General features: G+C 46.5%; 1 protein-coding gene across 1 annotated transcript in view; it reads right to left on the reverse strand.

The window, feature by feature from the left end:
* Window positions 1-14,226: 14,226 nt before the first annotated feature.
* FBLN7 (fibulin 7) overlaps window positions 14,227-15,536 on the reverse strand; it is a 57,044-nt gene continuing 55,734 nt past the window's right edge. The window contains exon 8 of the mRNA XM_002691125.6: window positions 14,227-15,263. Within this exon, the coding sequence (XP_002691171.2) occupies window positions 14,891-15,263 (373 nt within the window). The 3' untranslated portion in view covers window positions 14,227-14,890. The remainder of the gene's footprint in view (window positions 15,264-15,536) is intronic.

The raw sequence follows: 15,536 nt of genomic DNA on the forward strand, positions 1-15,536 counted from the left end.
AGCCTGGAGTTCCTAAATCTTTTGTCGATAAGATAGTAGAATGGTTATCTTTCTCATTAGTTCATAAACTGCAGTAGAATGTAAAGTTTAGGAGTGTGGTGATATCTTAATATAATATTCAAATACAGAATTTTCCAAGCACAAATAATAAGCTTCTAAGCATGTACTTTTGTTTAGTAGTACTGATTATTATTAGAAAAATACAGTGAAACTGAAACGATCATCATTATATGTAATAGGATCGCTAACGTGCTGTGTACAGTAGAGGCCAGCGTTAGTGACGCTTGTTAGCAAAGCCCTGTTTGAAAATATGAGTCAGAATTATTTTGGTTGTAACCTAATCCCATAAAAGCCAGAAAGGAAATTGAATATACTCAAGCAGAGGTGTATCAGACAAGACCTGAGAAAGGAGGAAACAAGGATGGGTCCTGGGCACTTAGCATGGGGAGTCTGTGAGCTGAGAGCAGGTCATCTCTCAGCTCCCACTGCTGTCTGCCAGGCTCACTCCATGGCTGTGATGGGGAGGAGGGAAAGAGAAAGCACTAGAATCACCCATAGGAAGCCACATGGGAGAAACGCTGAGTCGATGCTTTAACAAGGTTCGTTATAAGAACCTTCTGTAACTTAATGACATTGTTCAATAGAGTGGTTATGTTACCTGTAGAATTGACATTTTATATCTTCTTTAAAGCTCACACACAGTTGAATTCAAGATCTTGGCTTGGGCAGTGGTAGAAGCGACGTTTGGCCAACCTGTATGTAAGCTCACACTGGCTATTGTACAGTAAGCGAACATGAGCACATACTTAGCATGTGCAGGCGCTGGGCTATTTTATTCAGTACTGTTTGACTTTTTATAATTTAAGCCTCAAAACCTTTTGAGGTGGATAATGGGATCCATTGCTTAGAAAAGAAAGAAAAATATTTAGCTTATACTTTCTCTCTTTTCATGAGCCTTGAAAATACTTGTATTTAATCTTCTATGACAGTTTTTAACAATTTTTTCTTTATGTATTGTCTAGTTTAAATACACATATAAAGTTTATGTATAAGAAAAAAGTATTTGTTTTCAAAGAGGCAGTGCCCACCTCACCTCTGAACTTAGAAGCCCAAGCGGAGGTTGGAGGGACTGAGAGTCACAGGAATTTAAATAGCTACAACTATTATTATTATTTTGAAGAGGCAAGCATCTCTGTGTCAGGGGAATCTTAACTTGTGGCGTCAAGTCAACCTGAAGGAGAGACGTATTCGCAGATGTGCCCTGTGCACCTAGACCAGCCTCAGGCAGTGGGTCGCTTGCATGGGGGTTCCTAGAGCCATTTTCAGCTGGTCTCCAGCCTCCAGTTTCCACTTGCTTCTCTTTTCCCCAGTTAGAGCAGGTTTTCCAAGGCACTGCCGCAGTCAGGCCTCTGCTCTGTTGTACCTTGAATCAGGGTCTGTTTGCCCGGTTTTAAGCACTCTGAAGCCTGGGCATCAGCAGGCTGAAGTGCCCACAGCCACTGCTGCTCCGCTTGGCTTCCTCCTGTAAATTACTGATGAATCTCACTGACCCTTGAAGCACTTACAAGCAAGTACATGTATAATAAAACCATAGCTGTAGATCTTCATGACTCAGGTATCGAACCCAGGTCTGCTGCGTTGCAGGCAGATTCTTTACCATCTGAGCCACTAGGAAGGCTCATAAAAAAACCATAATTAAAAAATCAACCAGGGGAAATAATAAACAAAAAAGTTGTAATGGCGGAAACTGTACATGGATTAACACATCGTTTGGTCTGCATGGTTACAGCTGTGTTAAATGTATCTCTGATTTTTTTTTTTTTTTTTTTGGCCATGTTGCACAGCATGCAGAATTTTAGTTCCCTGAGCAGGAATCGAACTGGTGCCCCCTGCAGTAGGGGCATGAAATCTTACCCATTAGACCACCAGGACAACCCTATCACTGATCTTTTTTTAGAGCCCAAACAAAAACGATGAAGTGATTATCTGTTTACCTCTTATTTTCAGGAAGGAGAAAAGGTATAAAATCTAACTGTTTAATAATAGTTTCATAAAAAATTCTCACATAGGTCTTCATTATGGAAATTGCTGAGTGGAACGTGAACAGATTTCTCATTTCTAAGATCCTTTGTGATATTTCATAGAACTTTTTTGCAATCAGTTACTAAAAGACACACGACAGCAAAACTCAGGGTTTGTCAGTTGGTGAGACAATATAAGTAAAGTGTGTAGTCTTCCAGCCATGAAATTAAAAGACCCTTGCTCCTTGGAAGAAAAGCTATGACAAACCTAGACAGCATATTAAAAAGCAGCGACATCCCTTTGCTGATCAAGGTCTGTATAGTCCAAGCTGTGGTTTTTCCTGTAATCATGTACGTATGTGAGAGTTGAACCATAAAGAAGGCTAAGCGCCGAAGAACTGATGCTTTCGAACTGTGGTGCTGGCAAAGACTCTTAAGAGTCCCTTGGACAGCAAGGAGATCAAACCAGTCAGTTCTAAAGGAAATCAACCTGAATATTCATTGGAAGGGCTGATACTGAAGCTGAAGCTTCAATACTCTGGCCACCTGATGCGAAGAGCCGACTCATTGGAAAAGACCCTGATGCTGGGAAAGATTGAAGGCAGGAAGAGAAGGGGACGACAGAGGATGAGATGGTTGGATGGCATCACAGACTCCATGGACATGAGTTTCAACAAACTCAGGGAGATAGTAAAGGACAGGGAAACCTGACGTGCTGCAGTCTGCTGGGTCGCAAGAGTTGGACGTGGCTTAGTAACTGAATGACAGCGTAGTCTTCCAATGTGTTGACCCAATTGTAGAACTTCAGTAATTTCAGGGGCAAGAGTGTTGGATTACCTGTGCCCGGTCTTAATAGGATTCCTGACGTCCAGCACCGTTACCTCGGTTCACTGATAAACACGACCATTCAGGGGTTAAAAAAATACTGATGCGTGGGGCCCACTCCAGGCAGAAATTGTGATTTTGGAGTTTTGGAGGGAAGCCTGGGATGTGTGAACCTGAGGTTTTTTCAGTAGCTCTCAGATGACTCAACAGCACAACCAAGGTTGAATACTACTGGTGTCAACAACTAATGGAAAAGTCGTTCTTGCCATTAGTTGAATTAAGCTTGAAATACAAAGTCAGGTCCTCTGCTGCACTCCTGGAAAAGCTACCATTTCTTGAGATACTTGGTAAGGAACTAGATGTTGCCGTGTCGAAACAGACACCCAGAACAGATACAGCTGTCTTAGGATCTCAAGGGGAGCCAGCTAGCCAGTGGAAGATGACAGAGAAGAGAGTTGGGAGGAACCTGGGTCCTTGAGAACAACTGAGCCATGGAATTCACGACCCTTAAAAGCGGAGACAGCCAACATTGAGATTTCATGTCATGCCATGTGAAATCATATATTCTCTTTACTGTTTAGACCATTTTGATTTAGGCTTTATGTTACCTACAGTCAAAGACAAGCTAATCCACGTGACCCAAAAATAAACTATTTGTTGATCCAGAGGCCACGAGTCCTCACCCACCACTGTCCTCACCTAGACTGTTCACCACGTCAGCTCCTGTAGGCAGCACAGTGAGAAACAGTAAGAAACAAGCGTGCTTTCTTTCACAGCCAGCATCTCTGAAATCGGGATGTACTTTACAGCTGATGGAATATCACATTTTCATTGACTATTAGTTTTTCTTACTGGTACATTAAAAATGGTGGCTTTTATTAAGTTACCAACATTTCAGTTTGAAAATGGGGGAGGCGGTATTCTAAGGTGGCTCCCAAAATTTTTGACCCCAGTGTAAACACCCTGCATAACCCTCCATTAAGATCTCCGATCAGTTGGTTCTGAGTTCATCGAAAGGAAGATGATTCCAGGTGGGCTGTAACTAATGAGATGAATCCTTAAAACAGACTAGGACATTCCCAGGTGGCCCTAGTGGTAAAAGAACCCACCTGCTAATACAGGAGACATAAGAGGCGTGGGTTCAATCCCTGGGTCAGGAAGATCCCCTGGAGGAGGGCATGACAGCCCACTCCAGTATTCTTGCCTGGAGGATCCCATGGACACAGGAGTCTGGCGGGCTGCGGTCCATGGGTTCAAGAGCGGAATGTGACAGCATGCATCACCATCTCTGCCTGGTCTTGAGACTGCATACTGGATTTCAGTTGTTATTTTGGGAGCTCTCGATCTTCAAGGCTGCTGGGGAGAGAAGAGTGAGATTAGGGCGAGTCATTGCCACAAGACATTTTACCCAGATTCAGCTATTTTTTCTTTTTTTGGCTGTGCCACATGGCATGTGGGATCTTGGTTCCCCAACCAGCGATTGAACCTATATCCCCTGCATTGGAAGCACGGAGTCTCAACCACTGGACTCCAGGGAAGTCCTTTCAGCTGTTTTTCTCAAGTAAGATTCTCTTTGAATTGTGTAAGCCTTTAATTTCCAGAATTCTGAAAAAAAATTTAATTTTCACTGTTTTGGTCATTGTCCTCTCATACTTTTTATTAAGCAGTAGATTGCAGAGATCCTTTGTCTGTCCTTTCAGGAGTGATGACAACAGTTCACTATTAAGTATTGTTTGACATCTTTTTTCCCCCATGTCTGCACTTTAGAAATGCTTATCTTTGCCTGGTATGAAGACTGCAGGTGTCCCATCTTCTAGTCTTTTATTTCAGAATCGCCCTTTCCTGCCTGGCGGTCCAGGAACTCACCTTTCCAGCCTGATGTTCCTTATTTCTGAGTGGGTAAGGCCTTCACTCCTGCTCCAGATATTTAAACTGCCTTTTTCAGGGGTTCCACAGAAGTGGCCTTATTTACCATTCACACAAGTCTTAAGTAAATACAAGTTTTGAATCCCAGCTGTATCCTGCACAAAAATATTTTAAATTTATTTGCCTGGATGTGTTGCTTGGCAGGTAAGCTTGTTACATAATAATATAAACTGGACTTAATCTTGGACTTCCTGAACAAATTCGTGATTCAGCCCGTATCTGCTGACACACCAGCCTTTCTGTGTACCCAAGGACCGTAAGCCAATTTCAACTTCCTCATGTCGCGGAGCACAGTTTGGTGAATCCAGATTCAACAGAAATGCTCCTTTTTCAGCCAAAGACATATAAAACGGTCACTTCGGTGTGAAAAGAAGGAAAACCTAGTCCCAGTGAATTCCTGATTGTCTCGGGGGCTGAATGGCTGTCCTTGTGTGGCCGTGAAGGGTTCTATGTTCTCCCCAAGCTGCGGAGGTGATGTGAGCTGCCCCTCAGGAAACAGAAAGCTGCCCGGCCTCCTGCAAGACTGCCATCAGCTCTGCCGGGCTGAATTCTTGGGGATGCACCCTCCAGCTAAATCTGCACCAAAAAAAAAAAAAAGGTAGAAGTGACCTTGACTTTTGAATGGGATATGCAGGCCCCTCCAGGTGGGGGACTAGAGGGCAAGATGGGGAAGGGAGCACCCTGGAACAGATGGGGAGGTGGCTGCTCCCCATGGCCTTGGTTCTGGCAGATCTCAGCAAGAGGGCTTCCCTGGTGGCTCAGTGGTAAGGACTCTGCTTGCCAGTGCAGGAGACGTGGGTTCAATCCCTGATCCAGGAAGATCCCACATGCGCTGGAACAACGAAGCCCGTTCACCACCGCTACTGAGCCTGGGAACCACAACTACTGAAGCCCAAGTGCCCTACAGCCTGTGCTCTGCAACTAGAGAAGCCACCACGGTGAAAAATCTGCATGCCACAACTAGAGCGTGGCCCCCGCTCACTGCGTCTAGAGAAAAACTCGTGCAGCAGTGGAGACTGAGCACAGCCAAAAATGAATAAATTAAAAAAAAAAAATCTCACAAGGTACCGTGGCTGTAACAAGATTGAGCTGCACGAAGGACCCTCTCTTCTGAGGCCTCACCCAAATTTTCTCTGGTTTCAGGGGTGCCCTCCCTGATATTCTGAAATTGGCACATACTGACTTAGCTGCCCCAAGGCATGTGGGATCCTCCCAGACCAGGGATTGAACCTGTGTCCCCCATACTTGCAGGTGGATTCTTAACCACTGGAGCATCAGGGAAGCCCAACAAGAGTTTTTGAGTCAGTCCTGGGGTGGGGCAGATTTTGTCAAGCACAGAGTTGCTGGACAAACTGGTGGTCTGGTCTCTGGGAGTGAGCAGGTGTTGGAAGTTTATGCTTAGGCAGTTTGTGATGCTCACATCTGAATGGGTGCAGTTTCTGGGTGGTGTAAGTCCCGGAGCAGCATGTTTGGAAAAGCCACAGAAGCTCTTGCTTCTGTTTGCGTTCTTGGTTTCCCCGCGAGGCTGGCTGACAGCCAAGCAGTTTTTCCCTCTTAACCAAGGAGAAACTGTGGCAAATGAGAGGTGGAGCAATCCTAGGAAGTGACCTGTCTGCCTGTCAAGTAGCCAGTAGGTGCTGTGTACAGTGATGTCCGTGGGCTTGGCAAGGTTGTTTCTCAGATTCCAGGAAGGCCCTGACTTCCCAGGAACCCTCTGAAGAATTCCCGTCCATTTGTCTTTTGATTCACACACACACATATATATTGGCCATGCCCCACTTTATGGGGGATCTTAATTCTCCAACTAGGGCTCAAACCTGTCTCCCCCACACTGGAAGCATGGAGCTGCCGAGTCTTAACCACTGGCCCACTAGGGAAGTCCCTCTCACTTTGGTCAAGATTATGAATTGTGTTCCCCTTCTGTGTGTACCCGAGGAAAAGGAAATGCAGGCCTTGCAGTCGTTTTTAGGGCAGAACCCGACTTTATCTGGTCCTTCACTTGCCCCTGATGTGAGTGACAGCGGTTTCATTCACGAAGACCACAGAGAAGGGACTTCTGAGGCCTCACTGTAAGGGGAAGGGCTTCTTCGCCTTCTGCTGTAGGAATCTTTATATATATATATATATATATGATTTTATTTACTTAAAGCTGTGCCGGGTCTTCGTTGCTGCACAGGCTTTTCACTAGTTGTGGTGCACGGGCTTCTCTTGTTGAACATGAGCTCTAGGGCATGTGGGCTTCAGCAGCTGCAGCTCCTGGTCTCTAGAGCCCAGGCTCCGCAATTGTGGCCCCCAGGCTTAGTTGCTCTGCGACTTCGGATCTCCCCAGATCAAGGACTGAACCCATGTCTCCTGCATTGGCAGGCAGATTCTTTACCACTGAGCCACCAGAGAGGTCCTTCTGTAGGAATCTTGCTGGAGAGATGGTGGGGGCGGGGGGGGGCCAGGTAGGGACTGTGGGGAAGCGGGGGATGAGGGTTCAGAGAGGAAGTTTTTGGTCCTGCAGACCCTGAGGGGAGAATGGTTTTGATTCCGTGTCCAGTCTTCTAGCCTAGTAATTCAGGGTTGGGATTAAGAGTCCAAATTCCTTCCATATCCCTGGAGTCAATGAATTTATGAAATATTTATGAAATATGCTGATTGAGCTGCTTGTTTCAGCTCCGACTGCTGAAATAAGTAGAATTATGTCACTGCTAGTTATAAAATCAACCAACTTCTCTTTTGTAAAAAGAAAAAAGGCCACAGTGTTTGAAATTAGCCTCCTGAATGTCCCCAGCGTGACTCTGCATTCACTGCAAAATGGTTTTCTCTCAGTTTAGCAGGAATTTCATGAAGGAGGTGATTGTTTTTATCACTTTTTTTAAAAAATGGAATTTCATCTCGGTACATTGGACTCCAGACACCTGAGGGCTTTCTCTTTTTTTTAAGATTTTAAAATTTATTTTATTTTTGACTGTGGTGGGTCTTCACTGCTGCATGCAGGCTTTCTCTAATTGCAGCAATCAGGAGGCTACTATCTGTTATGGTGTGCAGACTTTCATTGCAGTTTCTTCCATGTTGCCAGGAAACCTACCCGAGACTTTGAGACCTACCATTGTAGCCCAGTTTTGCAATGTAAGATATCACTTGTGCGTGTGGTTTTTCTGTTTGGTATAAAGCAGGTATAAGGAGTTGAGTGCATGCCATCCTTCAACCCGTAGCATGATCTCATTGTTAGTGATGGAGGGATTCCTCCTTATTTTTTTCTCGCTCTGCGTTGTCAGGATAGTTATGCTGGAGTAACAACTCTAAAATCTCTGTGGGACTTCCCTGGGGGTACAATGGATAGGAATCCGCCGGCCAGTGCAGGGGACACGGGTTTGGTTCCGGGTCTGGGAAGACCCCACATGCAGTGGAGCAACTACTGAGCTCGCATGCCTAGAGCCTGTGATTGGCAGCAAGTGAAGCCACCGCTCGCCGCAACTAGAGAAAACTGGCATACAGCAACGAAGACCCAATGCGACCAAAAATAAATACATAAAATTTAAAATAAACTCTCTGTGGCTTGGGACCATATTTTGCTCATGCCGCGCACATTGTGTGCCAGCAGTTCACCTGCGCTGTCAGGGGGGCCTCCACCTGAGTGGAGATGCCAGCTTGGAGGGGAGAGAACTCTGTGATACTGCGACCCAGCCACAAGGGGGCAGAAGTGCACAGAGGTGGGAGAACAGGCGCCTGCCTGTGCCTGTTGCGTGTTCGCTCAGTCATGTCCGACTCTTTGCGACCCCAGGGACTGTGGGGCTCCTTTGTTCATGGGATTCTCCAGGCAAGAATACTGAGTGGGTTGCCATTTCCTTCTCCAGAGGATCTTCCCGACCCAGGGATCGAATCCGTGTCTCCTGCGTTGGCAGGTGGATTCTTTACCACTGTGCCACCAGGGAAACCGGCCCTAGAGATAAAAAGGCAAAAACGCACAGAGACAAGCGGGTATTGCTGCAGTGTTTAAATAGCAACAGACTAGACAGAAGCCAAATGTCAGTCAAGGGTGACTGGTTGAATAAATACGTCTTCATAAAGCAGCATTTTATAGAACATTCTATCTGGTTCTATGGATTCATATTCAATATATCATTAAGGGGGAAAAAACCAAGATCAGGGCAAGTGTTAAGTGAATTAGTATGCTATCATTTATCGTGTGTTTATATGTTTTTAAATGGAAGGGTAAAGTGGAAAAAACTTGATTATGATAGAAGGAGGACATAGGGGGAAGGGGACAATGTTAGGATATAGACAGCTTTGATTACAGCTCATTTTGTGGATTTGACTTTATAATCATGTAAATAGTTTACACAACTTTTAAAAATGAAAATGAAAAAAATCTAAAAATGGAAGCAAAAGCAAAGTGAATAACCCTAACCCTGATTCATGCTTGGGCCAAACCACAGAGAGAGGAGCTATTCCAAGTTATTTGATTGTTCATCCTCAATATCATAAACCCTAAGGACAAAAAAAAAACTGCAAAAGAAAAATCTTACCTTTTTCAGTAATTTTTTCGTGATAATTTTGGCATTGTTATCCTGAGGGTTTAAAAAGTCCCTGATGCTGGGAAAGACTAAGGGTAGAAGAAGAAGGGTGTGTCTGAGGATGAGATGGCTGGATGGCACCACCAATGCAATGGACATAAACCTGGGCAGACTCTGGGAGATGGTGAGGGACTGGGAAGCCTGCGGGCTGCAGTCCGTGAGTTGCAAAAAGTCGGACAGGACTGAGTGACTGAACAACAACGTAATTATTTTGGTCATTTTTGAGAAGGTCTTCCGAATGACAGAAAGAAGAGCAGATGTAAGATCAATGAAGTTACATTAAAAACCCTGTAGTCTTGAGTTGAATTGGGAGTATCAGTATAAACTAACGTAGAGTTTCTTTAAAAAAATGGATAGTACCTGTTTCCCAGCTGTACTCACTAAAACCAAGAAGCAATGACTAAACCACTACCAACGAGCTCTCCTTACGCTCAGATTTGGATCTAATGACCATGCTCCACTGGAAGAACATGGACGCATCCCGGGGTGGGATGGGGGGGTGGGGGGGGGAGGGGAGATGAATGACTTCAGGCTGGAGCATAAAACAAATGAGACAAGTGTGGAACATCTTGTCCTGCAAGATAACTACAAAATTACCAAAGACCAGTGTGTGTTAGTCCCTCAGTCGTGTCCGACTCTTTGACCCCACGGACTGTAGCCCACCAGGCTCCTCTGTCCATGGGATTCTCCAGGCAAGAATACTGGAGTGGATTAGACCAGTTGAGTCATGTCAAAAAGAATTAGTCAACTTGAAGTAGTTCCCAAAGGCCAAATGGGACAATTTGAGTGACAGTAAAGATAATAACATCTATGCTGCTGCTGCTGCTGCTGCTAAGTCGCTTCAGTCGTGTCTGACTCTGCGACCCCATAGACGGCAGCCCACCAGGCTCCGCCATCCCTGGGATTCTCCAGGCAAGAACACTGGAGTGAGTTGCCATTTCCTTCTCCAATGCATGAAAGTGAAAAGTGAAAGTGAAGTCGCTTAGTCATGTCCGACTCTTCGCGACCCCATGGACTGCAGCCTACCAGGCTCCTCCGACCATGGGATTTTCCAGGGAAGAGTACTGGAGTGGGGTGCCATTGCCTTCTCCAATAACGTCTATAGATTGAAGCATATGTCAAATATGTCTAAGCCACGAGTTCATAATATATCCAAGAAGAAAACAACACTCACTGGAAAGCTTAGAAAGATGCTAGGGAACCACTTTGGAAACTGACAAGGGGGAAAAAGTAAAAAATTCATCGTCTTGGGCTTCCCAATGGTCTACTGTTTAAGACTTTGCTTTCCAGTGTTTAAGACTCTGCTTCCACTGCAGGGGATGCAGGTTCGATTCCTGATTGGGGAAGTTCTGCATGCCTTGAAATGCAGCCAAATAAAAAAGGAAGAAAAAGAATAGGGGGGAAAAAAAACATTAAGAAAATCCTATCCAATCTTTCCTATACAAACCAAGCCGCAGGGTAGCCAAATAACCAAAGAAAGGAAATTTCTCCTTAGAAGATATGCCACTAATGAACAATAGCACTAGAATATTATTTGCAATATTATTTGCACTAAGGAAGTAGTGGATCTGTGCAATAATTATCAGGAGCTGCTGACATCAGGAAAAAGAGGCAACCAGGGATAATACGGCTCCCACTGGAAATACCTGTCAGCGCCAATAGAGCAGTCCTGTGAGAATTAACCTAACTGCACTCTAATTGAATTTCTAGCTATAACTACTGACATATAAAAATAGAGAGGACAGAAAAGTGAAAGTGTAAGTCACTCAGTCACGTCTAACCTTTTGCAACCCCATAGACTGTAGCCCGCCAGGCTCGTCTGTCCATGGAATTCTCCAGGCAAGAGTACTGGAGTCAGTAGCCATTCCCTTCTCCAGGGGATCTTCCCAACTCAGGGATTGAACCCAGGTCTCCTACATTGCAGGCAGATGCTTTACCACTGAGCCACCAGGGAAGAGAGGACAGAGGGCCATGTTAAAAGAAGCTACAGAGATGCACTCAAGAAAACCTAGACCCTGAGGAGTACTCAGGACAAAGGACCCAGTACTCGGGGTTTGTTTGGTTTTACTTAATAAAATGGATTTTTTTAGAGTTTTTGTTTATTTTTGGCGGTGCCGTGTCTCCGCTGCTGCACTGGCTTTTCTCTAGTTGCCGTGAGTGGGAGCTACTCTTCGTTGCAGTGTACGGGCTTCTCACCACAAGTGGCCCCTTGTGTGCAGCACGGGCTCGGGGTGAGCGGGCCTCAGTAGCTGTGGTTCCCGGGCTCTGGAGCACAGGCTCAGTAGTTGTGACTCATGGACTTACTTGGTCTGAGGCACATGGCATCTTCCTGGACCAGGGATCAAATCTGTGTCTTCTACACTGGCAGGTGGATTCTTTGCCACTGAGCCACCAGGGAAGCCCCAGTGCTCTCTTAACAAGCCTCCAAGTTATTCCAGTATATGCTAAAGTTTGAGAACCACTGCTATGGATTAGAGATTTAAGAAGTGAACCAGCAAATTATAGAGAATGGACCTAATTCAAACAAACAAACAAACAAAAAAGGATGAGCCACTCAGAAACATGAACAATGACTAAATATTTAAAGGTGTTATGGAATTATTGCTGATTTTTTAGATTGGATTGTTATCCAGGTCATAGTTTTTTTTTTTTTTAAGTTCTTATGGTTATACATAAGAACATTTAGATATACATGCTAAAATATTTACTGATGAAATGTGAAGTCCGGGATCTGCTTCAAAATTGTCATGGCATGGGATTAGAACAGAGATGAAACAAGATTGTCTGTGAGACTATTGCTGAAGCTGCTGATTTGCGCATGGAGTTCATTCTATTATCTGTACTTTTGTCTATGTTTGCAACGATGTCTAGTAAAAAGTTTTAGAAGCCCCCTGCCAAATAATATGAAACTATATTACGTGAAAAGGGCTGCAAATTAATATCTGTTGTTAGGTTAATCACTCAGTCATGTCCAACTCTTTGTGACCCCATGGACTGTAGCCCACCACACTCCTCTGTCCATAGAATTTCCCAGGCAAGAATACTGGAGTGGATTGCCATTTCCTTCTCCAGGGGGACCATCCCCACCCAGGGATCGAACCCAGGTCTCCTACATTGCAGGCAGATTCTTTGCCATCTGAGCCACCAGGGAAGCCTCCTAGCTATTCTGACCTAGCACAGATTGGAGCAATGAATGGGCAATAGAGAAATTGGTTTCCATAGGGGAAAGTTGAGAGAGGCGAAGAACAGGACGTCATCCAGAGAGGAAGGTCCAGGCATAATCCACAAGACAGTGGGTTCAGGCAGGCATTAATAGGTAGGCACTGGGGCTCAGCATGGCATTTCATAAATGGGAAATAGGTTTGATGATGGTGGATTGTGATGATGGAAATGTTGGGTTTTGATTTGGCCTATGTCGTCATCCTACACAAATTAGGGGGCATCTGCTCTGTAGCCCCCCAAATCACTCCTTACCTGCTGGGAGGTAAGGAGCTTGTCCTCTGGCACCACTCGCCCTCCCCCAGCAAGAAGGAAGGTCCACACACCTGTCACATTGCGCTTTCAGGAGCATGGCCACACCTTGGTCCCTCCCACCTGGCGTTCTCCTAGGGATCGGGTGACAGGTAGGCTTCTGACCTATTAAGCACTATTTGGAGACACAAGGCCATGGATGATAGTTTTCTTCTTTTTTTTTAATCTTTTTATTTTTTGGCCACATGGCACATGGAATCTTAGTTCCCCAACCAGAGATTGAACCTGTACCCCTCCCTTGGAAGCGTGGAGCCTTAACCACTGGACGACCAGAGAAGAACTCTTGTTTTTTTTCCTGGAATGATAGGGGTTTTTTTTCCTTCTGAACTTTTTATTTTGTATTGGGGTATAGCCAATTAACAATGTTGTGATAGTTTCAGATGAACAGCGAAGGCACTCAGCCATACGGATAACATGTATTCATTCTCCCACTAAGCCCTAAGCCCCCTCCCACCTGGATGACAGTTGTAACAATGACCTGTAACAACACGAGGAAGCAGATTTGCAGGCCCTAAGTTCTGTTGCTGGAGAAGTCACAGCTGATCCCAGAAGAATCAGAAGGAACTCTTGACTGTGTTTCACTCTTTGACGTAATACAAAGAGAGGTGTCCTAGGAACCACCTTGGTGTAGGGCTCGATCACTAAACTGGCAACACTCTCCCTCAGGCGCCACTTCACACCAAGGGCAATACAAAGAACTGTTCAACAGGACATCTGGGATGAAATCTCACCTGGATGAACGTGATTTCCCGATGACTCAGCTAGCATCTAAGTTGTCTTTTGAACCGTCACCCACCCCACCCCCAACTCCCAGCCCCAGAGAGAGTGTTCGAAACTCCGTCACTGGAGGGTGTCAGCACTGGGCTCCTCCATCAGGAGTGGAGGGCCCTGGAATCAATGGTTTGCAATGCATGCGTGCTCCGTTTTGTCCAGCTCTGTGACCCCATGGACTGTAGCCCACCAGTCTCCTCTGTCCATGAGATTGTCCAGGAGAGAATACTCTGGGCGGGGGGCGGGGGAGTGCCATTTCCTTCTCCAGGGGATCTTCCCAACCCAGGGATGGAACCCGTGTCTCTTTTGTCTCCTGCACTGGCCGGCAGATTTTTTCCCAGCTGGGCAACTGGGGAAGCCGGGACCCAATGGTGACGCAAGCGTTTTCGTAAACTCTCCGTGGGCAGATGTTGCCTTACCAGGCTCCCACACAGCCAAGCCAAGTTCCTATTGACAGAGCAATCCTACATCACCTCTGTGTTCCCTTTCTCATTTGTTTATCTCAGTTTATTCCAGCCTAGACGGGAGAGGACTGGGTACCCCCTCCTGGGAAGAACTGGGCTAGCTCACGGTCAGGGAGAAGCCAGATGGACAGGGACGAGCAACAGACTTTATTTTTTCAGTTATAATACCAGGTTATGTTTTGAGATATGGTTTCTCAAAAGGGAATTCATTCAGGCAGAATCTGCACATAAATTCTGGCTCCTTGGTCCGGAAGAATCTGCGTGGGGGTCCAGCCCTGCCGTGGCTCTCTGGTGAGAAGGCCAGCCGCGTGATACAAAGGGGAGTGCAGACAGAAGAACGGGCCAAGTCGTGGCAGGAACCTGCCCCCCACGCCACAAGCACGGGGCATGATTCACCCTCAGTGTGCCCGGAACCTCTGCAATAACAATACAGACGCTGGGCCACCATCTCAGACACAGGCCACAAGCTCCTCCCTCCCCAGCTGGTTCAAACTCGTAATGCTACTCGTGCAGCATTTTGACAAGCTGCCCGTTCCCCTGTTAAAAAGAAACAAAGATCTGAGAAAGTGCATCATCTAATGGGAGGCCGTAAAGCAGAAGAACATACGACGGCAATAGTTTGGGCTGTGGGTTTGCACTTCAGCACCATGGGATGGCGTGCGGCACTGTCCTGAGAGCCACAGGGACAGGTAGGCGGAGACAGATGTCTGCTGCGGCCCACGCCCACAGCTACGTCTCTGCGGAAGAGAAACGAGCCCAGGCTGCTGCACCCCGTGACCCCAGAACCCCCTCAGAAATCATAAGGGGACACAAAGATGGTGACCTTGGACACGTGGCTGGCCTGGAAAGACCGGTCCAGGTATTCAGACATGTCGACGTCTACCTCCAGCGTCTGAGGCCCCTCCAAGGTCTGGACCAGAATCAGCTCCCCAGTCTGGCGGTCTGAGCGCTGCATCACGAAGTGGCCACGGCTGTTCCCACCCACGATCCCGAAGCGCAGGCTGTTGGGCCCCGGCCGACCAGGGGCTGAGGCTGTGGCCATGCGGAAGAGTGTGATGGGCGTCTTCAGGTTGGAAGGCAGAGACAGGTAGTGGAAGGAGATTGTCTTGGGCATGTGGCGGCAGGGCCTGCTGTCCATGGGGCAGGGGTTCCGCTCACACTGGCTGGAACAGAGAGGCAAAACGTAGGGGACGCTCAGCCTTGGGGAAAGTCAGCAGGGGCTGCTCTGACCAGGCTGGTCTGTCCCACCTGCCTTCCTAAAGAGGCTCTGGAGTGACTCCTCCAGCCATGTGTTCTTTGACACGGGCACTCCAGAACCACAGGCCAGGGAGTGTGGCTGGTGTCAGGCCAGGAAAAGGTGCTTCCCTGACCCATCTGTCCATGTACATCTGGGTGTGCGTGTATGTTTATATATGCTATTACTACCATTTACATAC

Source organism: Bos taurus, chromosome 11 (assembly GCF_002263795.3).
Source record: "Bos taurus isolate L1 Dominette 01449 registration number 42190680 breed Hereford chromosome 11, ARS-UCD2.0, whole genome shotgun sequence".
NCBI lineage: Eukaryota > Metazoa > Chordata > Mammalia > Artiodactyla > Bovidae > Bos > Bos taurus.